This window comes from Sceloporus undulatus, chromosome 1 (assembly GCF_019175285.1).
Source record: "Sceloporus undulatus isolate JIND9_A2432 ecotype Alabama chromosome 1, SceUnd_v1.1, whole genome shotgun sequence".
NCBI classification, from domain to species: Eukaryota; Metazoa; Chordata; class Lepidosauria; order Squamata; family Phrynosomatidae; genus Sceloporus; species Sceloporus undulatus.
Window position 1 is genome coordinate 376,880,253 of NC_056522.1, and position 21,551 is coordinate 376,901,803.

The 21,551-nt window shown below is 42.1% G+C and overlaps 1 protein-coding gene across 1 annotated transcript in view; it reads left to right on the forward strand.

Moving 5' to 3' along the window:
- LOC121917749 (maestro heat-like repeat-containing protein family member 2B) overlaps positions 1-21,551 on the forward strand; it is a 75,528-nt gene that overhangs the window by 47,795 nt on the left and 6,182 nt on the right. The window contains exons 26-38 of the mRNA XM_042443874.1: positions 1,819-1,942; positions 3,902-4,011; positions 5,585-5,737; positions 7,033-7,187; positions 8,859-9,021; positions 10,603-10,793; positions 13,515-13,652; positions 14,176-14,287; positions 14,823-14,969; positions 16,364-16,537; positions 17,593-17,748; positions 18,334-18,465; positions 20,817-20,919. Coding sequence (XP_042299808.1) covers positions 1,819-1,942; positions 3,902-4,011; positions 5,585-5,737; positions 7,033-7,187; positions 8,859-9,021; positions 10,603-10,793; positions 13,515-13,652; positions 14,176-14,287; positions 14,823-14,969; positions 16,364-16,537; positions 17,593-17,748; positions 18,334-18,465; positions 20,817-20,919 — 1,858 coding nt within the window. The remainder of the gene's footprint in view (positions 1-1,818; positions 1,943-3,901; positions 4,012-5,584; positions 5,738-7,032; positions 7,188-8,858; positions 9,022-10,602; positions 10,794-13,514; positions 13,653-14,175; positions 14,288-14,822; positions 14,970-16,363; positions 16,538-17,592; positions 17,749-18,333; positions 18,466-20,816; positions 20,920-21,551) is intronic.

Sequence of the window (21,551 nt, forward strand, 5' to 3'; positions counted from 1 at the left end):
TGCAGGTAACCACCGCTAGAAAGGTCCTGCTCTCATACAGCTCTAAGAGAAGTTGTAACCAATCTTAACCCGCTGTACTGCTGCATTCATAATTCTTAGTTTATTCTTATCTCCTTTTTGTTCTCTTTTCTCTTCTTTCCTTTATTGCTTGTAGAGTTTTATCTGACATCCATGATTGTTGTTGTCTTTCTTTTTGTTAGTTGGAAGTGTCTGCCTGCATTCCTGGTTTCAGACCAAAGCTCTTCCAGTTCACGGTCTGTTATGCTTATTAGTGCAAATCTGTTCCTTATATTGTTTAAACCATATTTTGGTAAGATGATTGGTTTTGTTTTCTTCTTGAGTTTTACTCTTATTTTTGATATGAGTAATTCATGATCTGTACCATAGTCAGTACCTGATCTAATCTTGGCTACCAGAATGGAGCTTCACCATCTTTTGCCTCCAATTATATAATCTATTTGGTTTTTGTGTTGGCTGTCTGGTGATGTCCATTGTGTATAACTTTCTTTCTGGTTGTATGGAAAAATGTGTTTGCAATGAATAGGTTGTTGGCTTCACAAAAATCTATCAGGTTCTCACCTGCTTTGTTTCTTTCGCCCAATCCAAATATGCCTACTGTTTTTGATTCTTCTTTGCTTCCAACTTTGGTCTTCCAGTCTTCTATGATCAGCTTGATGCCCTGTGTTGGTGTGTTGTCAATTTCTTCATGGACTCCTTCATAGAATCTATCAGTTTTTTTCCTTCCAGTTCAGCCTGTGCAGTTGATGTGTATACTTGAAGTATGGTAATATTCATAGTTTTTCCACTGAGCCTCATTGAGATGATTTGGTATGATTTTGCATTGTATCCTCTGACTTGCCACATCTTTTCTTAGTATGAAGGCCACACCATTTCTTTGTGTCTTTTCATTCCCTCAGTAGAACACTTTGTAGTTGTCTAATTCAAAGTGGCCCATTCCTATCCATTTTAACTCACTCACTCCCAATACTTCTATGTCCATATGTTCCATTTCCATTTTTACTATGTCTAGCTTCCCTTGGTTCATGCTTCTTACATTCCATTTCCCTATTTTATGTGTGATGCTATTTCAGATAGTATTTGCCTTTCTGAGCGTGTTTACTACTTGTCTTGTCATCTTCTGCACCCTTAGCTGTTCTTGCAAGTGTGTTTTCCTTTAGTTTCTGCCTACTTCTCTGTTAGTGCTCTTATCCTGCCTGTGTATCACTTCGGATGTCTTATCATAGGATTTTCTAAGTGAGGGGGTTACACAAGGAGGGCCACCTACACCTCCCTGTGTGCAATGCTAACAAGTGTTAGCTATGATGTCACTGCTGTTCTTTCACTTTAGTGACACCCACCAGTACTGCTGCTGCCCAGTAGTTGTTTTCCTATGTCATCCTCACCCCTTCCTATTATTGTCGAATTGATGGTTTTCCTACCCATCTCCTCCTTCTTCCCTCCTTTTCTCTTCCCCCCTCATGTTCTTCTTTCTTTTAGTTCCTCATCTGTCGGCGGTGGCACCCTCTTGGTCTCCGATGGGGGTAGGATCTTGTGTCCTCAGTCCTCTGTCACTCCTCACCCTGATCCTACTGGAGGTGGTGGCGGCACTCTCTCGATCTTCCTGGGGAGAGCATCCTCTGTCCTCTCTCCCTGTCATCCTTCAGCAGTGGAGGACAGGGGGGCTTGGAGATGTCTCATCAGCAGGGTAGCCATGGGTTGAGATCATCTTGAGGACAGTTAACAACAGCAGCAGCAGCAACAACAACAAACCTATCTTGGCCTCTGCTACTTTAACTGTTTTTTTTTTTCCTTTGATAGGATGGAGAAAACTTTCCACAATTTGGGTCTCGGGTTGCTTTCCTAGCCCCATACACCTGTGACAATTCCATTCAGTGCCGTCAGTGGGCAGCCCAATGCATCACCTGCCTGATGTACATACAAGGTGAGGACACTTTAAGCGGGGACATTGTGCATCCCCAACCTCTGTCTACCTGTCACCCATCCAAGAACAAATAGCCTAGGGGCAAAGACATTGCAGCTATACTGTTGCTTGCTCCTATCTCCACAAAGGAGAAAGGTTTCAGCACAGAGGAACACCACAGCTGCTGATGCTTACTGGGATAAAGGGATGTTCAGATAATGTAGTTCCAAGGGAAAGAAAATGGGATTACTTCATTTTCTTTACCCTCTGAACTGAGACCTTGTTCACTGTTTATGTTTCATCCTTGCTCATTTCCTTCCTTGCTGATTAATACACAATGATGGCTCCATTACTCTTTCCGGATGGCAGAAGGATGGGATAAGCACATGGGGGTGTGATAATCTTCTCCCAAATCACACTATTAGCACACCTTTAGGAAAGGAGCAAGCTGCCTTGCTCCCATCTGATAATCTCCAGAGCTGCATGAGCAGAGCATTAATACTCCCCTGCCTGATGTAGAAAATGACTTTAAATGGTTGAGTGGTTTGCCTTATTTCTGATTTATTACCTGTGGTGTGGCACTGGGAAGGTTGTGCTATTACTGTCTGTCTGTGTTTCATTTATTATGTTAGCACCCCTAGCATACCCCGCACTGTATTTTGAGATCCCAATATTTCATATCTTATATCTGGAGATCTTGTGTTCTTGAGAGGTCAGTGCCCTTTCAGAAAAGGAGTGTGTCCCAAGGCATGTGCACATCCAGGTAATGGGACAATCCAATCTAGAGAGGTGAGCTAAGTGCATCTTCCTTCCCCCATATCATCTGCATTTCCTCTTACACCTTGAGACAGAAGATCTCCTTGTACCCAAGGGAGCAAGCCAACCTCCCTGTCTACTTCCTGTTGTGTTCCCAAACTTCCCTGTAAATCCATCCTGGGGATATCCTGATTTTTGTCGCACTAAAATTAAAGCCATCAGCCAGTCTGGAATCCCATTCTCGATTCCTGGGAAAAGACATCCAGACTTTGTTACCTGACAAGATATCCCACTGCTTGGAGCTAGACTTTAGGTATAAGTATGGGACTCAAATGCTCTGCACACACAGCTAGCATACACTCCTGCACTCTGTATATGTTCTGTATCATCTTCAGACCTCCCAGTCTGAGCCACTCTAGCTTTCTGTGGTCTATTCATTGGACAGGTAGTTGTCACCCCCTTGCAAACTCCTCAAACTCCACTGTCTAGTTTCCATATTTCCAATTCAGTGAGCTCTAAATTCTGTGTCTGCTATTGTGTGTATGACTGTTCTCTGCATTTTTCTAAATAAAATTCTGTTATAATTTATCCCAACCTGGAGTTCTCCTCATTGTTGATCTAAAGAGATGCAAATGGTCTTGAAAGCTACCCAAGCTCTTGCAAAGCTAATTTCTCCAACAATTATAGTAATGCTGACATACTTAGTGGAGACTCCCCCAAACTTTCCACCACCACCTTTCTTTGGGTAACAATTGTATGGTTTTAAACAGCTATGCTTTTAACTGGTTTTAATTTTATGGATAGTTTAATTTTAAAGATGTATTTTTGGTATTTATTTTTAGCTATATTTTATTTATTTTATTTTATGCTGGCCACATGATCATAGAGTAGTCTCTGACAACACTGGCTCAGAGATGAGCACTGCTTCCTATGGTCGGACACGACTTGACAGCCATGTCAATGGGGAATACCTTTACTTTTGCCTATTTATATGCCACCTTTCTCCTGAAGTAGTAGGACCCAAGGCAGCTCACAAATAAAACTGATAAAAAAATTAAAATTTGAAAAATGTTATGTAACATTAAAAATGTAAAACAATTAAAATAATCTCATTAAAACATTTTGACTTATTTTAATTAGTTGCTTTCCCCCCCTATTTTCTTCTCCTCCTTCTCCTTTCTTCTCCTCTTTTTATATTCCTCCTCTTCTTCCTTTTCCATCCAGCTAAGTCAAGAGTCACATATGCAGACGAAAAAGAAATATTCTCTGCCTACATTGACCTACAAGGCGACGTCTCCAGCGATCTCTTTAAGGCATCCACCAGAATGGCCAAGGTGATTTCTCTCTTCTTGGAGACTCATGTCCAAGATTTTTGACTGGAGCACAAGGTTAGGTAGCAATACTAGGGGTAGCAATCATGTTTGTTTGACCGATCCATTTTCTCAATGGTCAAAGTGACCTACATTGGTAATAAAGCTCTTTTTCAATGCAAACGTTTCTGAGATTAGATACAGATGTGTGAGAAAATGCAATTAAAAACATTGTCCTATAAAAATGCTGAGTAAATACGGTGGCATTGATGTCACCCCAGATACAATCCAAGCTGTTTTTCCTTTGTGCAAAAAAAAGATGCAAAACACATGCATGCACGCACGCACACACACACACACACACACACACGGGATCCAAAGGCTCAGCTAGTGTTTTGCCTGCAAAGCACACAGAGACACATAAAATCACTACCTTGTTCCCATCCTGGCTTGTGCATGTGTACCTCTTTCATGGGTTCTGTGGAGCCAATTATAAATAAATACTGCAAACATAATCACAATTTAAATCCATTAAAAAACCCAGTAACAATACAGCAGATTTCATACTAAATTGAACACATATCTGGTGTTTCAAAGTAGCATGCATCCCACAAAGTGCCAGAGCAAGGCTTAATTGTTGTCCTCTTTGGCATATGCTGCTCAGCAGTACTGCAACCTTGGATGCAAACATTAAAGATCTAATTTGAAATTATAAAATTGGTGCAAAACAATAGAAATTCCATTGTAAGGCTTTCACTCTTGTATCCCCTCCTAATTATCAAGTGAAAATCCTACCACTGTGTCCAAGATGAAAAGGGCCTAAGCCTTATCCCTGGCAGGTGTGGCTTTTCTCCTCTTCTGAATAGAACTAGTACATACAACCTCTTCTTTAGGGTTTTTCCACCAATTGAGCCAAACCAATCATTCATAAAAGTTGCAGATGCAATCGTAGAATCAGTTGGAAGAAACTATACAAGGGTCCATCTGTCATGAAGGAACACACCATTAAAATACTCCTGATAGATGGCCTTCCAGCCTCTTTGAAAATCTCCAAAGAAGGAGATGCCACCACTCTCTGAGGCTGTGTATTCCACTGTGGAATAGCTCTTACCATCAGGAAGTTCTTCCTAATGTTTAGGTGGAATCTCTTTCCCTGTAGCTTGAATCCATTGTGCCATGTCCTCTGGAGCAACAAACATGTGTGTTCCATCCACAATATGACATCCCTCCAAATATTTAAACATAGGTATTATGTCACCCCTTAACCTTCTCTTCTCCAGACTAAACATACCCAGATTCCTAAGCTGCTCCTCATAATGCATAGTATACATGTGCGTGCACACATACAGAAATAGCAGAATTTGGAAGTATTTTTTGTTTGGACTACAATTGTCAAAATTCCCCAGCTGGCAGGTGATTTTAAGAGTTATAGTTCAAAGGTTTTTCCCCCCCTTGGGCCCTGAACATACATATTTTCATACATACATCAATAAATGAACAAGCAACTATGCACTTTATCATTGAGTTATAGGAGAAAAACATGCATTGTGCAAGCAAGCTATAAGCATATAACCTTTAATTTCTGGTGTCCTTACAGGTGGTCAGTGCCTACCTCCCATCTGATCAAGCCCTGGACTTCATAGAGGCCATCCTGGAAGATCTTGTATCTGGAAACCAAATGTGTGCCACTGCTGCTGGCCACTGGCTGCTAACCATCCTCCAAGACTGTGGTAATATGTTGGAATCCCAGGTGACTACTGACCACAGTTAAGGAATTTCCAAGCTTTCTGTAAGAGGCGGTTAGAACTAGGGATGGAAAAAATATTGGACAGTATTCAAGAAAAGGTTTGAGAAATGTGGTTTCTTGAGTGTTCAGAAACACTGGCCAGAAGACTAATTGGAATTTGGTGACTATTAAGGGCCTATTGTACTAAAAGATAGCAAAGTCATATAATCGTAGAGTTGGAAGAGACCACAAGGGCCATCCAGTCCAACCCCCTGCCATGCAGGAAATCAAAGCCCATGGGAACCAAAGCCCCATTTTTCCCAATGTGATGTGTGCCTGACCATGTGTATGTATTACCATTGGAAACCATGAGGTGGGGCCATCTGCAAACGCTCCAGTCCATGGATGGCAAACCTGTATATTTGGCCCCCTGTATGCAGAGATTCCTTATCCATGGTTTCAAGCAACCACAGCTTGAAAATATTTTTTATACATATAAATTCCAAAAGCAAACCTTGATTTTGCCATTTTATATAAGGGACACCATTTTACTAAAAGGTAAAGGTTTACCTTTAACATGAATGCCTAGTCATAACCGACTTTAAGGGGTGGTGCTCACCTCCATTACTAAGCTGAAGAACCAGCGTTGTCAAAGACGACTCCATGGACATGTGGCCATTATGACTGAACAGAATGCTGTTACCTTCCCATTGAAGTGGTACCAATTTATCTACTTACACTTTTACATGTTTTTGAACTGCTAGGTTGACGTAAGCTGGGACTAGTGACGGGAGCAAACTCCGTCATGCAGCACTTGGACTTTGAAATGCTGCCGTGTTGACCTTGCCATCATTAGAGTTGGCATCATAACCTCTGAGCCACCACCATTGTATTTAATGGGACTTTAGCATCCACAGATTTTGGTATCCACAGGTGATTCTGGAACCAAGCCCTAGTGGATACCAAGAGCCCATTGTATATAGAACGGGGTAGTAAAATGGTGTCCCTTATGAAGGTTTACTTTTTGCCATGGATGGTTGAATTTGTAGATGCAGAATCTGTGGATAGAGAGGGCCAACTGTTTGTATTTACTATTTACTCTGTATTATATTTCAAAAGCCATCCTTAAGCCCCAAATATTGGTTTACAACATTAGATTGTCTGTCATGTGAACAAATTTGAGCAGAACAATCATTTGAAATTGGGCTTTATAATGACAAGATGTTTATCTTCAGCTGTTAGGAGAATTTTTAAAAAAATCCTTTGCTAAAACAAACAGGACTGTTGTTTGCAATATATACCTATGTTGTCTCTTCCAGATATCTGAAATCCTAGATGTATTTTACAGCCGCTTGCCTACCATCAAACAGGATGATTTGCAGTGTGTCCTGGTGGATGCTGTGTCCATTGTCGCTCACTATCATCTGGATGCTGTGTTCAACACCCTCCTCTGCCGGCGTCTTCCAATGGACAGGTGTGTCCCAGAGATAAGCTATAGCTTTTAATTCTTTGGGCAGCACACTTCCTTAATGTTTTTTGGCATTGCAGGCAGTTACGTTTGGTGAATTTACTTCCAGTTCTAATGTGAAAATTAAAGGAGGCTCACAAGCTACTGAGCTAACTTGGGTATAGTACAGTAATATCCAAAATCTACAAAACAGTGATACCTTTATTGGACCAATCAAAATACACAAAATACATGTCACTTACCTTCCTGCACACCTACGAAGCACATCCATTCTACTGATGAGAGAGATTATCATAAATGCATAGATTTTGTCCTGCTTGAAAAATCCACTTGGCAAAAGACACATATTTGCCACCATCTCCCTCAGGAGGGAGAATGGAAGTATCATGACTTTGTGTGGGAAGGTAAGCCAGAAGCTGTTTGTGTCTCACTCCCTTCTATCACTGCCTGTCATCTTTCCTTTGAAATGCGTTAAGGCCCAAAAGAGTTCATAGGACAATTAATGAGCAACGTCCATGTCAATGGCTGGAGAATCAGCTCCGGATTTGAGTCCAGACTTTCAATGAGCTATCCAAGACAATGAAATATATTCCTCAAATAGATTCAACACCTTGGAATGCATCTGAGGAAGTCGGCTCAAGTCTATGAAAGCTCATGCTACCAACTTCTGTCTTTCAGTTAATCTCAAAGGTGCTGCAAGATCCCTTTGCATACTGATTTTCCAGACTAACACAGCTATGACTTCGAATTCCCTCAAACTTTGGGGTGGATTCATTGCCCTGCTGACATGGACCCACGTACCCACCAGGACCTATTGCTTTCAGTGCTATGGCAAGTCCTTAATGTGAAGGACTGGATGAGTGGGGATGTGGCATCAACCCATGTAGTTTCTAACTCAGCCCAAGGCTCACTGTACAGTTGGCCCTCCACATTTGCAGCTTTGACTTTTGCAGATTTGACTATTTGTGGATTTGATTAATATGTTCTCTCTAGGAATCTCTAGGTCCTCCACCACAACTCTGCTAGACGTTAACCATACAGTTGTGCTAGAGACCTAGAAATTCCTAGAGAAAGCACTTCTCTAGGCATTTGTAGGTCCTACAGCATGATTCTATGATCACCTTCTGGCAGATGTTGACCATAGAGTTGCACTGGAGGACCTGGAGATTCCTGGAGAGGTGTTCTCTTAGGTAAGAAGAATAGTGGTGTTTTTTTAAAATTATTTGTGTTTTTTCTACATTCACAGGGGTCCTTCACTCCCAGCAAATGTGGAGAGACCACTATATTTCAACTGCTTATGTATAGAAGGACTACTGTTGGGTAATGATGGCTGGTGGGTCTCAGGCCAGTGAGGTGGTGAATCTGCTCCAGGTTTTAGATAGCTTTAAAGTCTCAACTGAAACCTGCAATAGAGTCATCACTTCACTGAATTGGGACTCACTATAAAATCATAGGATCATATATTTTGAAGAGACCTTGAAGACCGTCCAGTCCAACTTCCTTCTGCCATGCCAGAAGACACAATCCAAGCACTCCTCACAGATGGCCAACCAGTTTAAAAACCACCAAAGAAGGAGACTCTGTTTAAAAACCGCCAAAGAAGGAGACTCCACCACACTCCAGCAGTTGCCACTAGTGTAGATGGTGCCCATAATATGTATCATTCTTTAATTCTAGTGAGACTGGTGAACTCTGGAGGTCTCTAGGTCGAGACCCTGCCCTGGTTTCGTTGATCCTTCACAAACTAGCAGCCCTGGTAACACAGCCCTCAAATGTCAAAGCCGCTTCGTACTCGGGCAGCGAAGAGAGTGAGGAATTTGCTGAGGAAGAACCTCTCAAAGTAAGCTTTGCGCCTGCACTTGGAAATATTACTTTCTTGAACTATTCGTGAAATATTACTTTCTTGAATGCTCCCAGAATGCCCCAGCTGGTATGGTTGCAACCTGCAGGATTCTGGGAGATATTTACTAGGCCAGCAGAGCTGGGGAAATTCTGAAAGAGGGTAGCATGGAATTTATGGGAGGAGTAGCCAACAACAGCAAGAGCCAGTGTGGTGTAGTGGTTTGAGTCTTGGACTACAGCCCTGGGAGACCAGGCTTCGATTCCTGCTCAGTCATAGAAACTCACTGGATGACCTTGGCTGAGTCATGCACTCTCAGCCCCAGAAAACCCCATGAGAGGTTCATCTAAGGGTCTCCATAAGTTGGAAATAACTTGAGGATACACAACAACGTTAGCAAACAACGGTAACCTTCATACGGTAGCCACTAAAATGGAATTATTTGGGCTTGCTGGGAAGATGGCCCATAGAAAAGAAGATGGTGGAATAATGACCCCTGCATCCTGTGCCATTGCCCACCCCTGCTTTAAGGGGACCTTATGAGAGATGGTGGGAATTGCAGTCCAACAACATCTGGAGGTTCATAGGTTGTTCAGTGTTTTAAGATCTAAGAAATAGCAATGATGCTATGTGACTACTGGAATCAGACTTCGTTGTTAGCTAACAACACAGAAATCTATAGCAAGGTGGTCAAATGGCAGTACCTTTATGATAGAAGTGAGCAACAGGCCCCATTCCCACTGGGTTATAAAGTGAATCAAGAATCAGATTATAGGGACATCGTTCCCATTTGAATTCGCATTCGATCCTAGTTAAAGGGAAATCATTCCCATTTGAATTCACGTCCGATCCTAATTTGGTCAATTTCTCTAGCAAAAACTCGAATCAGCGGTGGATAACCTGGGTTATCCTGACACCACTTTTCAAGCAGGGTATCCAAACATAGCAAATTGCTACACTGACCTCCAAACCCATTAAGCACATTATGCTCCCCTGCAAAAAAAACCCTGCTTGATGTGTGAGGACACCCATTGAACACCATTTTTAATTTCCTTTTTTTCTTTTTCCTTTTTTCGCCTAAGCGCATGAGCAATCAATTGACTGCTAAGAAAAAAGAAAGAAAAGAAAAACAGGTTTGAAAGACGCAAATGAGAACGGAGAACAAAAAAAGCCTGTGTCAAAATGCATAGAAGAAATTGGTGTCACTGTGACATCTAATCATCTAAGCGCTTGATTGACAGCTTTTTTAAAAAAACGGTTCCAGAAAGGCAATGGGAACGGGGAACAAAAAAGTCTGTGTCAAAATACCACAGGGAAATATCAATGGGAATGAGAACATGGGTTAAGAAAAACCGAGTCTGTTTGCTGCCTTTTGTAATGGGAACGATGGACGTGATGTGAATACGACTTGGATACTTGATCCGAGCCAGACTTGCAGCAAGATTCGTTGATTTATATGCCCAGTGGGAATGGGGCCATAGATCTCAAGACCCTCACTGGGAGCCATTTTGGGAGGGGGAAATCCAGTCCCTCCAAACATGCTGTTGAAACCCCCCTCTTTGTCTCTTTTTCTCCCTTCAGGCCACATGTGCCATCTATGAAATTCTCTCTGTGCTGCAAGATGAAAAGGTCCTCCAGGAGGTGTTCCCAGACTTGCTTTATGCTCTCTTGTGGCAGGTCAGCAAAACCCTGGGGCAGAAGATGCCCTCTTATGAGGGCCGCCGGAGGCTCTTCCGAAGAGAACAGCGCGTATCAGAAGGCAACCCTTGCAGGCAAGTGTGCCTCCTTTCCAGGCCATGTCTTGGAAAATGTGGCTTATTTTTATTTCTAATTTTGCAACGTAAGAAGTCTTCTTGAACAAGAAAAATTGCATCCATGATGATTTCCGTCTTGGACCCACTGCACAATTATACCACTATGATTCCATTTTTAACTGCTGTGGCTGCATTCTGTGGAATCTGGGAGTTTGTAGTTTGGTGATGCCCTAGGGGAGCCCTTCAGCCAGCTGGGGCTGTGCCACGGGCAGATGGATTTCGGCATCCTTGTTAGCATCCTAGCCAAGTGTTAACAGACACCCAGTGTAGAGAGTCTGTTGGTACTAGTGACTATGTTTTTGCAGCCATGTGGCAGTTTGAGGCTGTGAAACAATATACAGTCTGGGGACAGACTGGAGAAATGAGTTTTCCTCTATAATTATGAGGCTGTACAGACCAGCCATTAAAGCCAGCATTAGGGTGGAGTGGGGGTGTGGCATCCACACGACGCATGCCCTGAATCCTCCCCCATGCCAGTGTGACACTGTGCACTGCAGCACATGGCGGGTGAATTCAGGGCACTCCTCTGCTGCTGTGTCCAGATGATGCAGAGCCAAAGGAGCACCGAAAAGCTGCAGCACCAGTGGCTATGGCACCCTTTCTGTGGTGCAAAAAGAAGCCACTTTTTGAAGCTCCTTTTTGCACTACAGAAAGGCCAGATTGGGGCCATGGCGTGTAAATGCCACGGCCCTAATCCAGCACTAAAAGGGGTGGGCTGTTGAACTGCTAACTTGCTTGTATAGTTCTCAGAGCTAATTGGTTGGGAGATTGGTCAAGCTTGCACACAGTGATTTTATTAATTTATTTATTGCACTTATATCCTGCCTTTCTCTCAAAGTAAGATCCATTTTCTTTGCTTCTGCACTATATAACCCTTAGGAGTGTATCTTCCATTATTGCCAGCCAAGACTGCACCCCAGCCCAGGTGCCCCATATATCCAGCAATGGGGACTGAATTTGATTACTATCTGGGGATATTCTGAGTACAGTTAGTTTGGGGGCCAACACTACTGTTGGCTGTGAGGGGATGCTGGACGATCCTGGACCCATCTGCAAAAGGGATGGCATTCTTCTCTGATGTCTACCATCTGCTACATTATTTACAACCATACAATCTTATAGCAGTAATGTGTGTCAGTGGTTGGCATCAAAATAACTCTTGGGAAGGCCTGGAATTACATCCTTGTCTTGTACAAAACAAGTTTTCTGACTGATAATTCTATTGTGCATAGTGTGGTGCAGTGGCTTGAGTGATGAACTGTGAATCTGGAAACCAGGGTTCAAATCCTTGCTCAGCCATGGAAACCCACTGGGTGACCTTGGGCAAATCACACTCTCTCAGCCTCAGAGCAAGGCAAGGACAAACCAAATCCCCTCTGAACAAATTCTGCCACAAAAACTCCTCATCTTAGGGTCGTCTTAAAGCAGAAATTACTTGAAAGCCCACAACGACAACAAAAATTGTGTAGTGTAAACGGGTACTTGGTCTTTGTGAACAATCATAGTTGCATGAGATATTCTTTCTGTCTTGGAATGGGTTTTTTTCTACAGCAAGCTTTTTAGCAAAGAACCTATAAATATTTGGTGTAAAAAGACTGGAACAAGATGACTTTTCTTAACAGCTGATATTTATTGTTACCCTGAAATGATTACATAAACCAGGGAGTCATCTGTTGTTTTATCTCACCACAAGATGGTTTGTTGTCACACACACTTGTACTATTGGATTGACTGTTCCCATTTCCGGAATATCAGTCTGTTCTGTTTCTGTGATTTGGAACTGCTGATACTGGGACATTATTTTTAGTGTATTATTTGATCTGTTCATTTGGTGTTTGGATCTTTGCAATATCAGACTGTATACGATTGCATCTTGCTTGATCATTCATCTGTTTTCCACAAAGATTCTTATAGGTTTATATTATTGGTTGTCAGGTTTTGCTTTACCTTTGTGTGCTCGTGTGTTTTTTAATATACCATTTTGATTTGTTTATTATGCCTCTGGATGATTTGCTTGGAATCATCAACATGACAATCATGAAATTATAAAACACCACTGGTGTTGGATAAAAAACAAGACAACAGAATCCTTACCAAGGTTGTACAATCTAATTTTTGTTTTAAAAGAATATAAGGGAAGGGTCTAATGCAAATACAAATATCATACTCAAATGTGTGTATAGACAGACAGACAGACAGAGAGAGAGAGAGAGAGAGAGAGAGAGAGAGAGAGAGTCAGCCCTCCATATCCATAGATCCTGTATACTCAGATTCTACCATCCACAGTGAAAATATTTCCTCCCCCACCCCCAAAAAATTCCCCAAAGCAAACATGGATTTTCCCATTTGGTATAAGGGATATCATTTTACTAAACCATCGTATATAATGGGACATGAGCATCCATGGATTTTGATGACCATGGGACAAGGTTGCCCAGATGTCCTCCTTTTCCAGGGCATGTCCTACATTTCAACCTTCTGTCCAGAAGGAATATCAAAATGTCCTCCATTCTGAGCATGTCTAAGTAGTATGAATGCACATTTATATTCATGCTTTTAGCTTTTAGCTTTTATTTTTATTTATTATTAAATAACTGGCTGGACTTTCCTTTCTGTTGCCTGTGGGGTGTTTTTCTTCCTGTGTTCCTGAAATAATTTTTATGCTCTTTTCTGGACCAGACTTTCTGTGGCAAGCCTGAAGGCTCTGATTTTGAAGCTTATCTGTGATCCATCACTAGCAGAAATTGGTGAGGTGAATATCTGGGCATTACTCAGAGATCCTAGAACCCACCAGGAGGGTGTTTGTGTGCTGACCAGGTAAGCAACCCAGCAAGGGCTAGCATCATATAATCACAGAGTTGGAAGAGACCCTAAAGGCCATCCCAGTCCAACTGCTTTCTGCCATGCAGGAAGACACCTTCAAAGCACTCCCAACAGATGACCATCCAGCCTCCTTTTAAAAACCTTCAAGGAAGGAGACTCCACCATACTCCAAGGCAGCATACTCCACTGTTGCACAGCTTTTACAATCAGGAAGTTATTTCTAATTTTTAGGTAGAATCTCTTTTCATTTGGTTCGAACCCATTGCTCCATGTCCTAGTCTCTGGAGCAGGAGAAAATAAGCTTGCTCCATCCTCAACATGATAGTTACTAGGCATGATAGCTATATGCAGTGGACAGAATCCATGTCCCTGAATAACATTTGCTGGGCACTATGAGGAGCATTTATATTCCAGGTGCCTCCAAGTAACACTTTGCCCTCATCACTTACCCATGCTGCAGCTGTAGGTGTTTTTTTTTTATTCTTACAGTCATTCTACTGGTTATTCTTTTTTCTAGGTGCCTGTTTCAGAATAGACTCCTCAGCCCCAAGGTCATCCAAAATGTCCTCCCCTGGATGAATTCAGGATCTGAAAAGCTTAGGCTAACAGGAACTGCCTTCTTTACTGAGGTAAGACCAGAGCATTTAGAGCAGGAATGTTCTGCTCCTCTTTCAGAGGACTGTGCTCTTAGCGCTTGCATGCATGCATGCGTCTGTTTCTGTGTGTATAACTTATAAGCTATATAAATAAAGTATAAAATAATAATAATAATAATAACAACAACTTTGGAGTGCATTTATCTCAGATCTTAGAGGAGAACATCCATTTCTTGTCTGTTGAGCAAAATCCATGTGTAAAATCCATTGTGGCTGGGAATTCTGTTGATGTCTTATGCGTGCATAAGTTCCCACACAAAAGCACTTATAGATTTTTGTTTAATATGAAACACATTGCTTTATGTAAAACACAATGTGAAACATTTCAAGGTTATGGAAGCAGGGTGTGTATGAGATGCCATTGTGCATGGATGTACATATTGCAACTCACTAATGAGGCATGTTGCACAATTTCTGCATTACTAAGCATCAAGTTACATTCCATCTCCTTGCTGTTAGTTAGATCATGGCTCTTAGGTGTAATAATGAACATAATGAATTGCTGCAGGTGATTCAGGATCCCAAGTTAAGAGAAAGGGAGCAGCTGAAATATCTCCTTCCCATCCTACTAGAAAGAGCAGGAGACCAACACCCAGGCACCCGCCGGATGGCACTCAAAGGTCTTGGCAACATTCTCCTTGTGGCGCCTGACAAGGTTAGATCTTGCTTTTTAAAATTAATGTTATTTTAGATGTGTGTTTTGGATTCTATTACATTACTCTCCATTCAGTGCAATAGACTAAGGATCAGTTGACAAATGTTGACGGTCCATGGTTGCAGAAGCAAAGTGCAACAGTGCAAAGTGTGTTTTGCACATGGCTGCATGCTATGCATTTGCCTGTGCATTCAGACGCACATTTGGTATTGTGGTTCAGTTGCGCAACATATCGTTCAACACAAGGTTTGTGTAACAGACTATTGAGTAACTGCATGAAAAGATTTATGCTATGCAGTCCTAATGTAGGATCTTGAATCATCAACATCAACAACTGTTTCAAACCACTTCTAACTGGTTTCATGTAGGGGGAGATCTCCCCCCCCCCCCCAAGCAGGTTTCCTTCAGTCAACTGTGCCATAGCATTTTGGTGCACAGAAGTGACATCACATCACTTTGTACTGCCATTCTGGGCAATTTTCAGCCTTTTTGTTTTGGTATTTGATATGTGCTTGACACACTCTGGAGAAATAGGTTATTTGTCACGTTTGCAGCTGATCTTGGGTGACTGGATTCAGTGTGTGTGTGTGTGTGTGTGTGTGTGTGGGTTCTGAGATTTTTTTTTTAATTCACATATACATATACATACATACCAATATTGACATTCAACTGATCTTCAGTTCCAAATGCATTTCGTCTTCAAATCCTGAAACATCCATCCTAAATTCTTCCTCCTAACTCTCTCTACCCAACCTTCTTCTCAGTTCTTTCCATTCCATTTCTTCATTCTTTCTCCCATTCTCACTTTCTGTAACTTTTGCCTCCTGTTCTACATCCATAAACCCTTCATCCTTATCCTTCTTTCTCTGCTCCTTCAGTATCACTAAGGGGCTATACAGACAGTACTGAAGGGGTGGCATGCAGCATCTCTTGTTTCAGCCATATTGGGGCCATGGCAACTGCACACCATGGCCCCAATCTGGCCTTTGCAGGGCGCAAAAAGGAGCTGCAAAAAGCGGCTCCTTTTTGTGGCCTGCAGGTCTGTGTCATACGTACACAGTGTCAAAGGAGCGCCATGATGCCATGTGCTGTGTGGTATGGTGCATGGTATCACACCACCCTGAAGACACAGCCAGGGCATGTGTTGTGAAGATGCTATGCCCCGACTCTGCCCACAAGCCGGCCCAAACTGCTGGTCTGAACAGCCCCTTACTCACACCTTCACACTGACATGCTTATATAAATGGGATCTAGGATCAGTAATGGGCTTCAGAAACCACACTTTGGGGTCCCAAGTGTTGCATGTGGCCTGTAGGCTACACTTTGCCTACTCTGTCTTAAAGAGAGTCTTGTCAGTATCCAGCATCTCAGGTGCTTCCAATATGTCCACTCAGGTGAAAAAACAGAAGAAGACCATTGTAGCAATTCTCCTGGGTGCTTTGTATGATGCCAAGGTGGTACTTGAGAGTCTGGAGGTGCTCGCCTTGGTTCTTCCTCAGCTGAAAAGGAAGGATGTGAGCTTTCTCTTTAAAGACATCACCTTGAAGACTATAACCTACCTGTCTGATGTAAGCTGATGAGAAAATCTCTCTCCACCTCACAGAACTCTAGCACTCACCTCTCAGCGATTAGACTCCTGTGCATTTAGCTACTCGATATGTCTCTATATTTTCTGTCTTCTTACTTTTTGTTGCTCTTTTCTGTTTCTGTATTATGTTCTAATCTTTGTTGTGGGCTGCCTTGAGTCTCTAATTGGGAGAAAGGTGCAATATTAAGAATGAAATATCTCTCCCACAAAGAAATAGCACTTGAAGGCAACTGCACTCTCCATCTTGTTTTCCCAAACCACCAGTTGATAGACATAGTAGGGATATAATTTTTCACTAAGCATCTTCTCAAAGGAAGCAATGAGTAAGTTTAGAATTTTCTTCCTGTTGCAAGAACATATTTAAAATCCATGCAGTTTCACAAGCCCATTTGCAAACTGGACTTTTTCTGCACTGGGAGGGTGTCTCTGGGGAGGAATGGTGACACCTTTCTGCCATTTGTCTCTCCCACAGAAACAGAATTGATTCTGATGGCGTTCCCACCTGTTGGAATCGCGTCAGAATTGATTCCTTGGGGAAAAACCTCAAAAACCCAGCTACCAAAATACCCCGAGCTTTTCCCATTTGCTCCGGGGGTTTTTCCCACTGGAATCAATCACATGAGGATCAATTTCCAGTGGAAACCATGGGCATAAAGCTCAAATCAGGATTCGGAGCTTTACATAGTGGGAATGGGGCCTTTGAATACTTTCCCTGGTTCTTCCCCTTGTACCCAAGGGTTTTGGTATGGAGGAGAAGAAATTGAGGACATGGCCCTCCCTGAAAGAATTCTATCCTCCACTGAAATTTTCCTCCATTCCCCAAATATCTAGCACTGCAGTCACATAATGTTTCAGCTGCGCATTTAGAAATAAAGTTTAGGCATCCAAAGAAAAGGGACTGTCAGAATGGCTTGGGGAAAGCAAACACAACACATAGAGGAATTCTAAGCATGAATTATTTTTGGTATCTTACTCTGTTATTTACTATGAGTTTCCGGAAGATTATGGGGAAATGATTTGCTTCCTTGGCTATAGGACAATGCTGATCTCCGCAAGGCTGCACTACACCTCTTTGGCATCCTGGCGGACTGGACAAAGCTCAGATACAAAAGATTTTTTGCTGAGCAAGTCAAAAAGAGTTTGGTGCCGCTCCTCATTCACCAACGTGACCCCAGCGCCAAGGTCTCTGAGGTAAGACCTGGTGGAGGTTGAGAAAGCTGTCAACTGTCCTTGTACTTGTGCCTTCCACCAAAGTTATAATTGACCAGCAGCTCCCTCTTGGAGAGAATGAGGTCCAGGGAAAATAATCCTCTTATTGCTTCTTCCACCTTCTAGAAAATATATTCAGGGGTATCCATGTTGGCTGTACAACAAAATACAACAAACCCCAAGATTCACAAAAGAATGATATTTTTATGGGCTAATCAAATGGCAGAAAATCCACAGTGCAAGCCTTCAAAGCTTCACTGACTTCTTCATCTGGCAAAGACGTTAAAAATCTTACAGGAGAAAAATGGTGAAGATGTTAGAGTCACAGGCCTACATTCTGTCTCAGATTTTACTCCATTGTCAGTTAAGATGGTATTGAGAGATCTTAGTGCACACAGAAGCCATCCTTCTTGGCCATGTGAGGACCAGGGACAAAGGCCCTGTCTTTATTACCTTTTGTCCCACGTGGCTGAGACAGCCCTGACAGCACTGAAATCCCTGCTTCTTGTGTATTCTTCTCAAGCGCTTCCTAGCACCTCCTGAAACAGTTGTGTTCCTGTTTTTCAGGCCTGCAGAGCTGCTTTTCTGAAGTGTGTGAGGTTTTGGGCAAAAAAGAAGCTAAGAGTCTATATTGAAGAACTTTACCATGTTACCAACCTGAACCCCGTGAATCTTCAAGGCCATATATGTGTGCAACTGGTGAGACAGAAAGAATGAAAGAGAGAGTGAGAGCAAGAGAGAGAGGGGGGGGGTATATCTTGAATTAACAGAAGATAAATTCAGTGCAGCAAGAAAAAGGTGGAGGAAGGAGGGATAGTGATGATTGGCTGACTACAAGTGGCCAAAAATCTCTCTCCCCAGAGCCAGTGTCTAGCCTCCAGTAACCTATTTAGAATGAAAGTGGGCTGTTCGTTGCATTTCAGCACCTGAGTTCCCTCACCTTTGGCTCTGCTGGCTGGGGCTGATGGGAGTTGCCATCTCCTACAAGCCATACAACCCTGACATAGGAGTTTATAACATAGAGGGTGAATTGGTAAAATCCTGTACAGAAATGAGATTTTAAAATCCAGGTGTTGTCTGTCAGATGCATTGCCGTGAAAGAGAAATAATGTGAAAATAACGCAAATGGAAAGCTCCTTTGTACTTTCAGAATTTAGCTAAAGTAAAAATGAGCTAGTTTTGACGACTTTGCATTCAGGTTATTTTTGCGTTATTTCTCTTTCACACAGACGTCATCTGGAAAAAAAGTGGGTTGCTTTCAGTTTAAATTTAGTTTCTGCATGGGATTTTTCCCATGTGGTAAACTCCATAGAAGAAAAAGAATAATTCAGCAAATTTTTAGTTAACGGTACTCCACAATCTCATGTTTCCTTTGTTCTTGTTGTTATTGTGTGCCTTCAAGTTGTTTCTGACTTATGGTGAACCTAAGGTGATTTGTTGAGAGGTCTTTTGCCACTTCCTTCCCGTGGGACTGAGAGAGAGTGCCTTGCCCAAAGTCACCCAGTGGGTTTCCATGGCCAAGCAAGGATTCAGCCCTGGTCTCCAAAGTTGTAGTTCGGTACTCAAATCACTGCACCATATTAATAAATAATAAATATTGGCTCTATAGTTCCTCTAATTTTGGTTTTTTACAGACTTGTGAAGCTTATTTATGTGGAGAAAGGTCCAAAGTTGGTGCAGGGGGATATTTTGTTTGTTTGTTTGGACTCCAAATTCAGGGAATCCATGCTCTAATTTCTGACTGGAATTCAAAGACATAGCTGTGCTAGTCTGGAAAATCAGTATGCAAAGGGATCATGTAGCACCTCTGAGACTAAATGAAAGAAAAATGTTGGTAGCATGAGCGTCTGTAGACTTGAGCCTACTTCCTACATCTGAGTAGGCTCAAGTCTAGAAAAGCTCGTGCTACCAACTTCTTTCTTTCAGTTAATCTCAAAGGTGCTACAAGAACCCTTAGGTATGTTTATCCTTGAGAAGAGAAGGTTAAAAGGTGATATGATTGTTATGTTCAAATATTTGAAAGAATATGGAGCGAGCTTGTTTTCTGTTGCTCCAGAGAATAGGGCCAGGAGCAATGGAGTCAAGCTGCAGGGATAGAGATTTCACCTAAACATTAGGAAGAACATCATGATGGTAAGAGCTGTTTGACAGTAGAAGGTGCTGCCTTGGAGTTTTCTTCTTTAGAGGTTTTTAAACAGAAACTGGATGGCCAACTGTTGGGAGTATTTTTATTGCCTATTCCTGCATGGCAGAATGGCTGGACAGCCCTTTGGGTCTCTTTCAACTCTATGATACCATGATCTACCTCTGAATTATGTCACCTCCCCTCAGGAATTTGGAAATGTCACTTTTTGGACTACTAATCCCAGGATCCCTTAGCAAGTATTCTCCTTGCAAGATTTGTAACCGAAACCTATTGTATAATGAGCTCAAGTGACATAGTGGGAATGTCACCCTCTCTCAGCCTCAGTGGAAGGCAAGGGAAAACCTCCAAATGACAAGAAAAGCACATGTTTTCTAAGAGATAATACAGGTTGAGGCTCTGTTTTCTGAAATGCTTGAGATCAGAGGTGTCTTGGATTTTGGACTTTTTTGGATTTTGGAATACCTGTATTTGCATATACATACATAATGAAATATATCAGAAAAGGAAGCCAAGTCTAAACACATTAAATTCATTTATGTTCGTATATAAATCATTTTGTGCATGAAACAACATTTGTGTGCACTAAATTATCAGACAGCAATGGTGCCACTGTTTCATCTACCCATGAAAAAAAGTTTTGGTTTTTGGAATATTTCAAATTTCAGATTTCTGGATAAGAAATACTCGACCTGTACACATTGCAGTGTTCAGGACTAATAATGGCAGCAAAAAATTGGTGGCATTGCTCATGACTGTAAAAAAACACAACTGTTGTTGCATCATGGGGATTTTTGATCATGCTTTTTGGCACCCTAGCAATTTATTTATTTATTTATTGGATTTATACCCTGCCTTTCTCCCAAAATGGGATTTTCAAGAGAGTGTCATGTTTGGTTTATTGTAGGTTAATATCAACCCAGAGTTGAGGGGAGAGCTGCTGAGAAAGACGTTGACATATTTCCAAAGCAGCTGGGAAGAACTGCAAACAAGAGCGCTGGAAATGTCAGGTAAAAAGAAAGAGAACCTGGAAGTTTCTGAAAGGCTGTTTGGAAAATCTCCTGGACCTAGAAGCAAATTGGCAGGGAAAGGGAGAGATATAGGTGATGCAAAGAGTACCATGGAAGCAACAGCAAAATAATGATGGATAATTTCAGGGCACACTCAATTGCATAGGCATTTTGGTGGTCCAATTTTGCCTGATCATTTCACGGGACAGGCTCAGCCCCTGCCCCCAGGGAAATGGTAGGGGTCTTGGGCAGCCAAACTCCTGGAAAACGTGAAGTCAAAGGCTTTACCAGCCGGAATCTGTGTTGGTTTTTTTGTGGGGTTTTCAGGTTATGTGGCCGTGTTCTGAAAGAGGCAAAACATCAGGAATAAGCTCTTCCAGAACATAACCACATAACCTGAAAACCCCACAAAAAACCCCTGGAAAATATTTTCAAAATGTGGACTTCTGCTTTGACCCATGGATCCTGTAACTGGGGGCAGGCCATGGGAGCTCAAGCCCACCTTAAGACTTGCCCCCTAAAATCATAAAACAAGGGCCACCCAGTCCAACCCCATTCTGCCATCCAGGAACTCACAGTCAAAATATTTTTGACAGATTGCCATCCAGCCTCTGCTTAAAGACCCCCAAAGA